This window comes from Dipodomys ordii, unplaced genomic scaffold, assembly GCF_000151885.1.
Source record: "Dipodomys ordii isolate 6190 unplaced genomic scaffold, Dord_2.0 Scaffold33, whole genome shotgun sequence".
Taxonomy (NCBI): Eukaryota; Metazoa; Chordata; class Mammalia; order Rodentia; family Heteromyidae; genus Dipodomys; species Dipodomys ordii.
Window position 1 is genome coordinate 7,854,885 of NW_012267249.1, and position 14,375 is coordinate 7,869,259.

A 14,375-nucleotide genomic window follows, 5' to 3' on the forward strand; every position below is an offset into this window, starting at 1 on the left:
GACCGCCCCTGCTTCGCCCCCTCCACCAGTCATTTTACAAAGAGTGTTACAAAATTTCCTGCGTGGCAAAGTGATTGTTGGTGTATATGGTGACCTTTAAATGGACCAATCACGGGACACTTTGTGTTATGCTATAATCTTGTGGTTTTTGCCTTTAAAAAGGCTTGTAACCACTGCTCGGGGGCTCTCGGGGCTCTTTCCCTTCCCGAGGCAGAGTCCTTTTGCGCAACTGCCAAATAAACTCCTCTTGCTTGTTGCATCTCCCGGCCTGGAGTCTTGAGTTTCTGGGGCGCCTTCCCATTGACGAAAGTATCCTAGGGGACTAGGGTCTTTCAACAGCGCCACTTCCGGCTTTTTTCTTTTTGCTTATGTGGTGCTGAGGAATCGAACCCAGGGTCTCAGGCATGCAAGGCAAGCGCTCTACCACTGAGCCACCTTCCCAGCCCCAGATGTTTACTTCTAAAGTAGATCTTTTGTTCTAAATACAATTTTTTCTGACATAAGCTCATACTTCAAATATATATACAGAATATTTTCCACCAAATAGACAAGGTATTTTGTCACTTCTTTCTACAACTTTCAGGCTGGATAAAACAGAAAGGAGAGTTGTGGACTGCTACAACTCCATGTTGTGGCCGGGAGTTGGATTTGGTTGAGACAAGATGCTCAACTAAATCCTTACCTGCATTGTAATTGTGAACAGTAAACTTCCTGAAGGCAGATGGTCTGGGTTAGAATCTTGATGCACCTCATGATAGCTGGGTGGTCTTGGATGAATAATCTTCCTACTATAGATTTCCCATCTTTGCTGAGATTTGCTTGTTATACTATTTTATAATGTTCTTGTGAGAGATATCAGGTAAAATTTGATCACTGCTCTGAAGATAGAGTATTTGCTACTTGTTAGTGATTATAAGCACAACTATAAAGAACTTGGGATAGAAAATAACCTCAGGAAGCCTGTCAAATTGAACACAACAGGTATAAATAATTGCATGGCCCTCTGTCCTTGGGATCTCACCAGGCTCAGGATTCAGACAAGAAAGAAAAGAACTTTGCCCCTGTGAACTGATTAATGAATTACATATCAATATGTAGCAAACAAAAGAGTGTGCTGAGCAAAAGCATTTGGATGGCACTGGTACAAATTCCTAGATTTTGGAAAAGTAGGTTTTTAAGGGATTCTCCATGAGATACCTTTTGTATTTTACTCTTTGTATTCTGTATTGAATTTTATCTTCAAGAGTCATGAAAAAGCAAGGCTGATATGAAAACAGTCTGAGACCCACAAAAGATGGTTTAAAAGGAAGAGGGTGGTAGTAAGGGGGCAATCAGAGGATCTCAGAGCCAGAGAGGCATAAACAATGTATTTAAAGAGGTAAGTATTTCTCCCTCTCCAAAAAGTATTCCACCACCATCTCCTAAAAAGCTTATTATGCTCCATCTCAGTCAGTGACAGTGATGTGCACTCAACTATCCCAGATACAGTGACTGGGCCAGTGGCACCTGCCTGTCATCTCCAGTGATAAGAAGAAGCACAACTAGGAGGAAGCCAGGGAATAAAGTGAAACCTTACCTCAAAAATAACCAAAGCTTTCATAAGGGAGTGGAAGCCTGGCTCAAGTGGTAAAGAATCTGCCTTAAAAGCACAAGGCTTTGAGTTCAATCCCTAGGTCTGTCCCACCCACACACACTGAGAAAGAGTAATATAAATGGGGTGAATTTGCAATGGAGCTTATTTGTGCCATTATTCATGATAATAGGAAACAAGGGATGAAGATATTGTAAATGAATATGTTCTACCCTTCCTTCTTTGATTACTATCCCATCACCTAGAACATTCCATCTGGGTGAACTATTCATGCTTAAAGACTCCACATTCTTTCTGTTTTAGTTTCCTCCTTTCATAAAAATGTCATTCCTCCAATACAGCATATTGAATGTACTGGCTTAATCATCTGCCTTTCTCCATTAGTCTGTGAGGTCAAGAAATTTTCATTGAATTTGTGGAATGACTGAAAGAATAGGCTGTCCTGTGGGCAGGTATATCAGAAAGAGATTATTATCCAGACTTATAAAGAAGACACTGAGATCAGAGAGGGTGAATTCCAGACTACATATGTAGTGATTTGATCTGGGCCTTGAGCCTTTGGAATCAAAGTCCTGGGTTCCATCCACCAGCCAAATCTTAACTGAGGAATGATATGAGGACTCAGAAAGAACATTTTATTTTATTTTATTTTATTTCATTTTTTGTTTTTTGTTTTTGGGTCTGGTTGTGGGGCCAGAACTCTGGGCCTGGGCGCTGTTCCTCAGCAATTCAGCTCAAGGCTAGCGCTCTACCACTTGAGACAAAGCATCACTTCCGGCTTTTTTCTTTTTGCTTATGTGGTGCTGAGGAACTGAACCCAGGGCCTCATGCATCCAAGGCAAGCTCTCTACCAGTGAGCCACCTTCCCAGCCCAGAAAGAACATTTTAAAGACAGCTGGAGGACGCAATTTTGGAGCCCAGTAGGAAAATATTTTAATTCCTCCACACACTTCCAGTGACTATTTCCCAATTAACATGTCAATTTACCTCTTTGCAAAAAGATTCTCATGCCTAAAATCATAGTGCTAACACCTGCACAGAAGGCTTGTTAAATTTTTGGTAAATTAGACTATAAATTCATTGCCATCAAGTCATGTATTTTTAAAATCTGTTCCATTAATGATACTGCCTAGCACAGAGTAGGTTTTCAATAAACATTTTCAACAACCTAAGGTGTGGAGAATGACCATCCACTATTTCCATCTGTTAATGCTTTCTTTTTCTTTTTTATTATCAAGGTGCTGTACAGAGGGGTTTCAGTTACACAAGTAAGGTAATGAGTACATTTTTAGTCAACCTTGTTATCCCTTCCCTAAATTTTCTCCTACTTTCCTGTCCCTCCACCCCCCATTATGCTTTGATCTCATTATTTCTCAAGATGGGGCTTCCTGGTTAATCAACTCTAGACTCTGAGGTCAAGCTATGCCCCTCTTTCTCCTCCCATAGGGAGGTGGAGCAATCGTCCCAGGAAGGTTTGGGGATTCAGTCACAGTGAGGAGCAGTCAGTGATCCAGAAGCTTGTGCACCATGAGTGACTCTGCACTGAGCCACACCAGGCTCCTGGGCAGCCTCTTTGGGCTCCTCCAAGTGGCCTCGCTGCTCAGCCTGCTTCTGCTGCTGTTCAAGGCACTTCAATTCTATCTGCAAAGGCAGTGGCTGCTCAAAGCCTTCCAGCAGTTCCCAAGTCCACCCTCCCACTGGTTCTTTGGGCACAAGGTAAGAAGGAAAGTGAAGGGGAGTGAAAGAGCTGGGAGGCCAGGGCTCTCAGAGACTAGTCAACAAACCAGGGAACAAAATACCAAGCCTTCCAGTGACAATATAGCTCTCCACCTGTGCTTATCCAGTAACGGGGACTCTAGCCACATATCTTCCTTAAGCAGGTCTGATGTCTGTTCTGGCATCCTTTTTTGTTGTTGTTGTTGGTGGTGGTGGCTGTGGGGCTTGAACTCTGGGTTTGGGTGCTGCAGCTCTTCAGCTCAAGGCTAGTACTCTACCACTTGAGCTACAGCACCACTTCCCGTTTTCTGGTGCTTTATTGGAGATTAGAGTCTCACGGACTTTCCTGCCCAGGCTGGCTTTGAACCATGATCCTCAGATCTCAGCCTCCTGAGTAGCTAGGATTACAGGTGTGAGCCACCGGCGCCCGGCTTGTCCTGGCATCCTTTCACCTGGAAGTCTGTAGATGGTCCTTCCAGACTTTTCTCCTCTTTAGCACTAAGCACCAAGCCTCAGCTGTTATCCAAGAGTCAGCCTTCTAGATGGTTTTCTGCCCCAAATTCTAGACTTCACTGAAATATTCAGAACTTGTCCCTGTGGCTACTATAAAATTACTTTTAAGCATTCATTTTTCCAATGATGTCAGGTCAAAAATGATCAGGAGCTGCAAGAGATTCTCTCAAGAGTTGAGAAATTTCCAAGTGCCTGCCCACTGTGGCTCTGGGGAAGCAAAGCACGCTTAGTAGTCTATGACCCCGACTATATGAAGGTGATTCTGGGGAGATCAGGTGAGAGTTAAGCCCTTCCCACCAACCATAGATCTTCCACTCTTAACACATACCCTGAACCTGTGAAATTACAGAAAGAAATAGCAGTTCAGCTAGCTGTGTCTAAATAACTGCCTATCATTATTTTCTTGAAGCCAGAATCTAGCATATAGCACACAGTATTTACTTATGTGCTTACAACTTATACAGTAAAACAGAAATGGGGCTCAACTGTTTTCTTTATCTTTTTTAGCTAAATGAACTAGATTAAGGTAACCAATTATGTACATTGCCTTATATAAGAGAAACAAACATATCCACATTGACTTGGGTGTGTAAAGTCTGATTGTCACTGACCTGGGTCATGAATGACAACCTAAACACACACTGTAGAAAAGCCTCAAAATTCTTTTTTATTTTTTAGCACTGAAGACTTGGTTTATGTTTCTTACCAACTTACCATCCCATTTTTGGGAGTATCTAGCATCTGGAACATGAGGCCAGTCTTCTTGAGTCTAGCTGACTATCATGACAGAGACAGAGGAGGTTAGGTGGGCAATGGGAAGTAACATGGGAAATGCAAGCTGTCAACTGACAACAATAAAAATGTCATATCTTAGAATCTAATGGAGGTGGGGGGAGAAAATTTTTGGAATGCATTATCAATGTGTATGTAGAGAGTACAAGACATCTCAATGAAAGTTATTAATAGAGGATTGCAATGAAAAAACAGAGAAGAGGGTTATTCAGAGCAAAACAAAGCATATGCATGTCTGAAATAGTAGAGTAAAACCGGTTGGTACAATTAATATACACTAAAAATAAAAGAATGACAGTGGAGTAAAACAGACTCTGAAGGTAGACACCAGTAGGACTAGGGAAGATATCAAAGATGGTGAATGAGGATGAATAGGGTTAAAGTACTTATTTTGCTATTTGAAAGTAGAATAAAAAAATTTTGTTTTAAGAAGGGAAAAAGAGGTCAGAGAGAGAATGAGAGAGGGTGAATTTGATAAGGATATAGTGAATGAATTTTTAGAAATGTCCCAATGAAACCACACTTGTACAATTTACATACTGTAATTTGCAAAAAAAGAAAAAAATACAAGCAGACAAAAAATATATCATGTCTGCCCCTGGTCAGAACATCAGTGCCTCTAATCCTATTATTTTCCCTTGTTTCCAATGAATAACTCTCACTTACTTTTCAGACCCGAAAGCTCATGGTACCTACAAATTTGTGGCTCCATGGATTGGTAAGTATATCTTAACTAGAGCGATGGCCACTCCTCAGGTTAACCAAGTACTATCACTTGACCTTACTGAGAACAAAAGATTATCACTGTCAAAACCAATCCTTAAACACAAATTCCATTTTAATACTTCTACCTTGACCTTTACTTTAAAAAAAAAACAACTACTTCTGGCTTGAGACTCAGCGTCCTTCTACACTTCTTCCCAGTGACTCCTAACCGTGCTCAGCCTCATATTTAGTGAAGGCTCCCCCCTGATCTGCCCTCAAGTCTCCCCAACCTGTATCTAACAGCTGTTTTAATCATATCAGATATACAAGTACAATTGGAAGATTCACATTTCTGAAAGGTGCTGCTGCTTATTTCCTTTAGCCAAGAATTTCTGTCTTCCTGATCCACCCCAGCACTCTCACAATCTATTTCTCTCATATCACCCTGCTGTTACTCTGCTTCCCTTTCTCACACACTCAAGCCCATATCCATCTTCTGTCCAGGCTATGGTTTGCTCCTGCTGAATGGACAGACATGGTTCCAGCACCGACGGATGTTGACTCCAGCTTTCCACTATGACATCCTGAAGCCCTATGTGGGAATCATGGTGGACTCCATTCAAGTAATGCTGGTGAGTCTGTCTCTTTCATGTCCACACACCTACTCACAAAACACACTCATAAAGCTGGACACCTGTGGATCACACCTGTAATCCTAACTACTCAGGAGGCTGAGATCTGAGGCTCAAGGTTCAAGGCCAGCCCAGGCAAGAAAGTCTGTGAGACTCTTATCTCCAATAAACGACTAGAAAACCGAAAGTGGCACTGTGGCTCAAGGGGTAGAGCACTCGCCTTGAACTGAAGAGCCCAGGGACAGGGCCCAAGCTCAGAGTTGAAGCCCCATGACAGACAACCCCCCCCACTCACTCATATTCCATTCTCTAACACAGAAACCATCAGACATAATCACAGAAATTAATGCTATCAACCCAATTGCAGTAAGAAACAGTTCCTCTGTAATAAGTGCAACAGAAAGCATCCAGGACCCAGGACTGAGCCAAATTGCTCATTGTCCTACTCAGAAGGTATCACAGTAGATACAGGCCCCTCTCCTTCTTTCTCAGCTCAGCAAAGTGGGGGAATAGAAACTCTCACCAAAAGCAAGCTACCTGTCCCTGGCTGGACTGGGAAATGACCGAATCAGTTGCATTGGGAGCTTCTAAGGTGTCACTCAATCATCAGGGCCCCAGAGCTTCTGAATGGCCATGCTGACCCATACATTGAGATGGACACAAGGCCTACATTGCCACAGACAATCCTACCTCACAGTAAATTCCAACCTGGCAAGGTTCTGTAAGATTCTAATGAATGAAAAAATTGGAGTCCAAGACAACCAACAATAGGATTGCTCCTGCAGGCCAAGCAGGCTTTCTTTTCCATGCTAACTAGTGTTTTCATATTTGGGGTTCTATCAATTTCCAAGTCTACTCCACAAAATTTTCAGGAAACAGAAGGGTATTTACACTGTGGACTTTTTCATCAACCGAAAAAAAGTGACAGTTATTCTCAAAATTTATAATGTGACCAGATGTATCTATGTCCAGCTTTGTAATAACATTTTGTGACAGATAGGCAGACTACAAGTATTGCTCCGCACACTTAACTGGCTACAAGGGCATCTGAGCCAAGGACTTGAAACAAGATAGATGGAGATACAGGAAAGGAACCAAGTCTATTTAGCATAGACACTCCAGTGGGAAATGAGACTGTCAATGTCACCCTCCATCACAGGACCAATGGGAGAAGCTCAGCATCCAGGACAACTCTCTGGAGATCTTTGAACACATCTCCTTGATGACTCTGGACACCATAATGAAGTGTGCCTTTGGCCAACAAGAGTGTATCCAGGTGAACAGGTCAGTGACATTCATTTGCAGGGTCTTTGTTCTTACTAGCTGAGGGGCTTACTCAACTGAGAGGCAAATGGGAAAGCTGCAATGCTCACCTCAAAAACAAAGCAAAACAAACAAAAACCAAGATTGGAATTCAAAAGTCAGGGGAACTTCAAATTCCTGACCTGACCCATTCCTGCCCAGACATACACCACTAATCTCCAACACAGGTGGTACACTGGATGTTTATGCCATCTCCATAAGGCCCTTAAAATAGAACTTAGATATTTCTCAGGGTTGTCTGTTCCCATTATTGTGGGACTCTGTACAGTGAGCTCACTCCGTGTGTGAGATCTCCCAAACCCCAGTGTGTTGTGCCTTCTCTTTCTCAGGAAATCCAAGGCCTACATCCAGGCTATCAGAGATCTGAACAACCTGGTTTTTGCCCGAATGAGGAATGTCTTTCACCAGAATGATGTCATCTACAGTCTGACCTCTAATGGCCGCACATACCACCATGCCTGCCAGCTTGCCCACGAGCATACAGGTTCTGTCTGTCCCTCCAATCTCTCTTCCTTTATCAGACTTAACCCAAATGACAGTCATGGCTCTCACACATAGATACCTCTGCTGAGCTAGAGACACACTCTTGCAGAGTACTATGCCGGTATAAGTTATAGACACTGAGAGGTCAGGATATCAGGTACCATACAGGAATTACCAGTGCTTAGTGCTGTGCTATTAAATAACACTCATCCTAGCAGTTTTCATCAGGGCTTCTGTGTTCTTTGCTCCCCACAGCTGATGTGCTAGACTTCCAGCCCTGACCCACATAGCCACCCCCAAATGCACCCTGTTTCCTACAGAGAACCCAGACTGGGGAAAGGGAAGGCTATTGGGAGGTGCTGTAACATTTGACTCTGCCTGCCTGGTAACTGTTGTCCTGGAACAGACAAGGTGATCAACCAGAGGAAGGCTCAGCTGCAAGATGAGGGAGAGCTGGAAAAGGTCAAGATGAAAAGGCGCTTAGACTTCTTGGATATCCTACTGTTTGCCAAAGTGAGTGCTTGTGCAGAGCCCTGAGGCTTTGTGGAAAAATGCAGCCTGAGGGAAAATTTTCCCTCTTGACCATAACACCCCTAGATGGAGGATGGAAGCAGCTTGTCTGACAAGGACCTGCGTGCCGAAGTGGACACGTTCATGTTCGAGGGCCATGACACCACAGCCAGTGGCATCTCCTGGATCTTGTACACTCTGGCCACACACCCCGAACACCAGCAGAAGTGCAGGGAGGAGGTCCAGAGCCTTCTGGGAAATGGAGCCTCTGTCACCTGGTGAGTGAGAGCTCAATGTGTGGGGAAACCTTCCACTCTACTGGGGCAAACTCTAGTCTTCTCAGGCCCTGCCTGACCCTGAAGATGGGCTTCATTTCAGGGAAATCCTTGACAAGATGGCCTACACCACCATGTGCGTTAAGGAGGCCCTGAGACTCTATACACCAGTACCCCTGGTGAGCAGAGAACTGAGCAAACCTGTCACCTTTCCAGATGGACGCTCCCTACCCAAAGGTATGAGCTTCCCACCCTCATTCACCAAGCACTCCGCAGAGCAAGGACGGAACAGAAATACATATATGCTTCCACAGTTTGGAACCCAGTGAGTCTCCCTTTCCTTGCAATTAATTTGGATTCTTACTTTGAAGTTAGAATGAGAGAAATGCAAATGTCTAGCACAATTGAACCTCAACAAAATCTCAAAACCACCCTTCCTCCAATTCTCACTACTGTGCATTTTAAGATAGACAGAGCAGTGGAGACTGGCTAAGTGCTAAGGTTCCTTCCATAGGTGAAGGTAAATCGGGGAAGTTCAGGGATCCTATGTTAAAGGTGAAATGTATAATGTCTGAGGACCTTTCCAGTTAATAGAAAAGCAGGTGATGTCTGGTTCTGAGATTTATTCCATAGTAGGAAAACATCCACTAACTCATTCCACACCCGGTATGAACCCACTGCTGCTACACTGAAGCTGTGAAAACATAGAATAGATAATAGATCTTGTTCAGACTCTGGAATCTCATCTTTTGTCATCAAGTAGATGTCTGGCTGTGTATATTCCAGTCTAAGAGCGTGGATTATTAGGTCCTCCTGTGGTTCCATGAATAGACCATATTTTCAAGTGAGAAAAGTAGGAAGAGCTTAGAAAACCATGAAAGAGGTGAACGGACAGCTACAAAGCATAGAGAATGAGAGCAAGAGAGAAAAAAGGAACCTGTCTGCCAGGACGAGGTAAGTCAAAGTTACAAGCACAGGTAAGGAAGTAGCCCTGGGTCAGTGATGAGAATAAGGACACAGTGTCCACAGTCCTTAAATCCAGTTGGAGGACTTGGTGTGATAGCAACTCTTTCTGCAAGACAGGAACCTCAGTATAGCTAAAGGGAAAGACAACAGAAACTGAAGGGAACAAAACGGAAGCAGTTTATTACAGAGGCCTAGTTCTAATTCTTAAATGGTTCAATGCATGTTCTCTAAGGCTAGTGGAAGATTCTTGGTTAGTGTGATTTGTCACTTCAATTCCTATTAACACTGAGCTTGATTTCTTGTCTGTGTCATGGTTTTTTCTCCTAAGCCGTACTAGGTGCTGTTCCAAACACCACCTCTGAAGCTATCCACCTCCCATTAATGCTATAATTCTGCTCAAAGTGATTCTATTTGTCACCCATGCCATTTGTGTATACGTGGCCTCTGCTGAATGAGGGACCAGACCTCTACCCCACTGGCATTAATATTCTTTTCTGTCTCCCCCCCCCCATCCCACAGGTGTCATAGTTACACTCTCATTTTATTCTCTTCATCATAACCCGAAGGTGTGGCCCAATCCAGAGGTATGAGAGTCCTGGGAAGAAAGGAGGGAGGGAAATTGACACCTAGTCCTTACACCTCCCATCAATCCCAGATCTAGGCATGCTGTCCCTTCCTAGGTTGGAAGCAGGGCTTGACTCCTCTGTTTCTGGGTCCTGGTATTTTCTCTGCAGGTGTTTGACCCTTTCCGGTTTGCCCCAGATTCTTCCCGCCACAGCCACTCGTTCCTACCCTTCTCTGGAGGATCCAGGTGAGAAGCTGCTCACAGGGTGATGGGTGTGAGAAAAGGCGAGTGTCCTGGCACCTGCCTGGTGCTCATAATTCTGCAGTTTTCTGAGTGCCTTCTGCAACTGTGCCTTTCCTGGTTAATGGTTGTAGTTATATCTGAGCCCATAGGGACCTTGACCCACTGCCTTTACCAATGTCCAGACAAAACATTTTGTCAATGTTTGCTCCAAATTTCACTGTAGTGTAGCGCTTTTCCATTCTTGGAACATGCCCTTTCAAAATTCTCTTTTATCATGTAAACTAGGTGTTGTCAGATATCATAAAGTAGATGTGTGTCTTTTCCATTATCTCAATGTAGTATATCACCTTCCTACTTAATTCTCAGGTTGGCCACTACAATGAGTCATTGAAAATTTTCATAGATGTAGAGTCAGAAGGCCTACTGTTGAAGTCATGTATCTGAAAATCTGCAGCTCACCATAGAGGATATTTATTGAATACCAGGCAGTGTTGTCTCACACATTTGGGCTTTAGTGAAAGTCTGACTTTAGAGAAGTATTTCTCCATCATTATGTTGTGAACTACTTAGTGCAAGACTAGGGGAGAAAGAATGAGGACAATAGTCTCTGAGAGAAAAATCACTATTCAGTCATGATATGTAAACTACTCTAGTGTGCACTATGATAAGTTGACCTGGAAGTGCTGTTGATATAGACGGTCATGCTCAGTGAAATCTGCTGTAAAAGTGCACAATATCTGCAAGACTTGTCCTGTGGAATATGGGTTGAAATCCGTCTTACAAGTAATTAAGAGAAGACAGCCTTTCTTGAGTTAATATTTCTGTAAAAAAATTTTTTTCTTGGTTATGTGGCTTGAACTCAGGACCTGTGTACTGTCGCTGATCTCTTCTTTTCAAGGTTGGTGCTCTACCACTTTAAGTCACAGCTGGAAGTCCAGTTGTCCGGGTGTTAATTGGAGATAACAGTCTCTAGATAATAGGCTTGATTCCACCTGTGACCCTCAGATCTCAGACTCCTCACTAGCTAGGATTATAGATGTAAGCCACCAGTATCCAGTTAATTGATGAATGTTATAAGGCTAATCCATTTTCAGAGAACAGGCCTTTAAGCTTGCTGTTTGGTGGAAGGCAGATTTCTAGAAATTAGTTACACAGGTGATAGAGCCATTGGAGGAGAAGAGAAGACTAAGTATCTCAATTTTTAGCTAGAAATAGGTACAATCCAGGTATTTTGTTTTCTTTTATTTCTGAAATTTAATTACGTGAGTTTAATTACAGGTGAATTAGTATGATTTATATTCAAAGTATGTTTCTCTGTGCTATGCTAAGGGGAAGGAATACAGAGATACATGCTTCTGTCCTAGACTCAGGGACAAGTACAGCAAGTTATTCAGAACTATAAACCTGTGTGCAAGACAGACTTCATTCTTTCATTCCTTCACACTCATTCTTTCATTGAGCTTCTTGTGGAACATCCCATAATCGAGCACTCTGCACAGTCTTTGAATAAAGGATGGAGCATTGAGTGTCGCACAGAGGGAGGAACAAGTAGCAGAAGGGTGAGGGCCAGATAGTCATTGTCTTGAGCCTTTATAATGTGCAGGCAGAGGTGGAGGGAGTCTTTTATCAATGACCTCAACATGAGATGTGGTAGGAAGTGGGCCTGGGGAGGTAAGATGGGGTGTGTGGGGGCAGCAGTCCAGAGAGGGTGGAACACTATCGTTTGTAATGGGTGGCATGGGAATGTCAGCGTGGAGGGAAGGTGGTCATGGAGACCAGAGCAATCTGGGAGAGGAAATTGAAAGTGACAAGAGGAGATATTTCTGGAGCAGAATTAGATAGCTTTGGGTTTGGATGCTGGTGGACTGAGGGAGGGAGGGAGAATCAGATCATCTGCACCTGGAGAATTTTTGATCCAGAGCCTCTTTCATGATCTACTCTACTCCTCTATGAGTACTCTGTAGGGATGGATCCTAAGTCCTTTGCCCACACAGAACGTAAGCACTGGATCATATTACTGACCAGTAGCATCTACATGGGGGAACCAAACAAGTGTAGGAGAAGGAGTGAAGTAACAATGGCTTCACTCTAAAATAACAAATAGTAATAGATTCTGTCAGTTCGAAACTATCTCTGTCCTAACAGTCTTCGTGCCTATCAGAGTAGGATTCAAACTTAGCTGTTTAAAAAGATGTGGCAAGTCAAGAGAGTATGAATGAAGGCTTGGGGGTAGAAGTGTGTGTGTGTATGTGGGTGTATGTGTGTGTGTGTGTGAGAGAGAGAGAGAGAGAAAGAGAGAGAGAGATCTGTAAGGAGACAGATGAAGTCAGGCTCAGGAAAGAGGACTCTGAATGTCCAACTCTAGGTGGAGATTCAGGAGCCCATATCTGACCAGCTCAGAACAGGTTCTGAGACCCCATCTCCTTTCATTGTCTCTCCCTGGCCCAGGAACTGCATTGGGAAACAATTTGCCATGAATGAGATGAAGGTGGCCGTGGCTCTGACCCTGCTCCGCTTTGAGCTACTGCCAGATCCCACCAGGGTCCCCATCCTCATCCCTCGACTTGTGTTGAAGTCCAAGAATGGGATCCACCTTCGTCTTAGGAAACTCAGCTAATTCTACAGGGGACAAGAAGTTCTGTCAACTTTCTGCCTGCATTGTCTTCTTGTGACCAGCTCCTATCCATAGCCTATCTATCTATGTCCTGCTTTGTCTTCTCACTTGCCCTTCTTCCATGCTGCTTGATATCCTGTAGACTTGCTTGCAGCTCTTCTGCTTGGCTTCCTTTCCTTTCCTATCTTTTTCCAGGATCCCTATCTGCCTGCCTGTCTTTCTCCTGTCTACCTGCTTAACACTATTCACATGATCCCTAATCACCTGACTGTCCTAACACCCATCTGCATCTGAACATAAGGTTTCCCTTTCTGCTGCTTATCTGAGCTGAGCTTATCTACTTATGTATCGGAAGTTTTAACTGCTTTATAATAAATTACAATCATGTTTGTGACAGAAATATAGTCTTTTGTGGTTTTAAAGATCAAAATTTTCATATGGGTCTCAGAACAAACACAGGATATTGTGGGCCACGACTATTAGGGCTGTTGGTGTATCTCTTCTTTATCCCATTTCCAATATTTAAGGCTGCCTTTCTGGAGTTTGGGATGCTTTAATATTCAAATATGGCAGCACCTTCAGGTCTCTCTGCTTCTATGTTTACATTACTTGTCCATTATAATGGTGATTTTTATTACATTGTGCCCACTGTGATAAAACAGATCATAGTAATTGTCCTCCTGCAATTATGACATGTATATTGTGAGAAGCCATTATTCATACTACCTCAGTCTCTACATGATAGCCACCTGACTCTCCATTTGCATTTATTTCTCTCCTGAAAGGTCTCTATCTACTGGACAATTTCTTATATAAGCTCTTCTATCATCTCTCTTCCTTGCAATAAATTCACAATATAAAATATACCTGATCAAGAAAGAGGTTCAGAAAGACAGAGAAGATACATCCTTTCTAAAGAAGTTCATGGCATCTGCCTGGAGTGCCAGGGCTCCAGTTGAGTGTTATTTGGCCCACATGATCCAGGAGACCTCGCCTATGTGACCCCAGATGCTTGGCATCCACTCAGCTGCTGGGGCTAAGTTTGAACAAAGGGCTTGGCTCTAAGATCTCTAAGAATGTGCCTCTGGTCCATTCTAAGGCTAACATTTTTTCACATTAATTTTTTTTTTTGGTTGGTCGTGGGGTTTGAACTCTGGGCCTGGCGCTGTCCCTCAGCTCTTCAGCTCAAGGCTAGTGCTCTACCACTTGAGCTACAGCACCACTTCCAGTTTTCTGGTGGTTTATTGGAGATAAGAGTTTCATGGCCTTTCCTGCCCGGGCTGGCTTTGAACTGTGATCCTCAGATCTCAGCCTCCTGAATAGCTAGGAATATAGACATGAGCCACCAGCGCCCGGCTTTCACAATTTTTTAAGAAGAGCACCAAGCTAGAGACTGTCTTAAGTGGATCATAAGAGACTTCAGGTGTGGTCTGTCATAAAAGCCTTG

General features: G+C 43.4%; 1 protein-coding gene across 2 annotated transcripts; it reads left to right on the plus strand.

Moving 5' to 3' along the window:
* The first annotated feature begins 2,849 nt into the window (after positions 1 to 2,849).
* Positions 2,850 to 13,328, plus strand: LOC105986168 (cytochrome P450 4A12-like). 2 transcript variants are annotated; one of them, XM_013016960.1, is made up of 12 exons: positions 2,850 to 2,864; positions 3,038 to 3,307; positions 3,954 to 4,095; positions 5,286 to 5,330; positions 5,822 to 5,949; positions 7,109 to 7,233; positions 7,602 to 7,756; positions 8,162 to 8,268; positions 8,353 to 8,543; positions 8,644 to 8,777; positions 10,026 to 10,090; positions 10,241 to 10,321. In XM_013016960.1, exons 2-12 carry the CDS (start codon positions 3,119 to 3,121, stop codon positions 10,319 to 10,321), a joined length of 1,362 nt encoding a protein of 453 aa, XP_012872414.1. In that variant the 5' UTR covers positions 2,850 to 2,864; positions 3,038 to 3,118. The 2 variants fall into 2 exon arrangements, with proteins under 2 accessions (XP_012872414.1, XP_012872413.1); XM_013016959.1 differs by lacking the exon at positions 2,850 to 2,864 and adding an exon at positions 12,763 to 13,328 and having other exon boundaries at positions 10,241 to 10,317.
* The last annotated feature ends 1,047 nt before the right edge of the window (positions 13,329 to 14,375 follow it).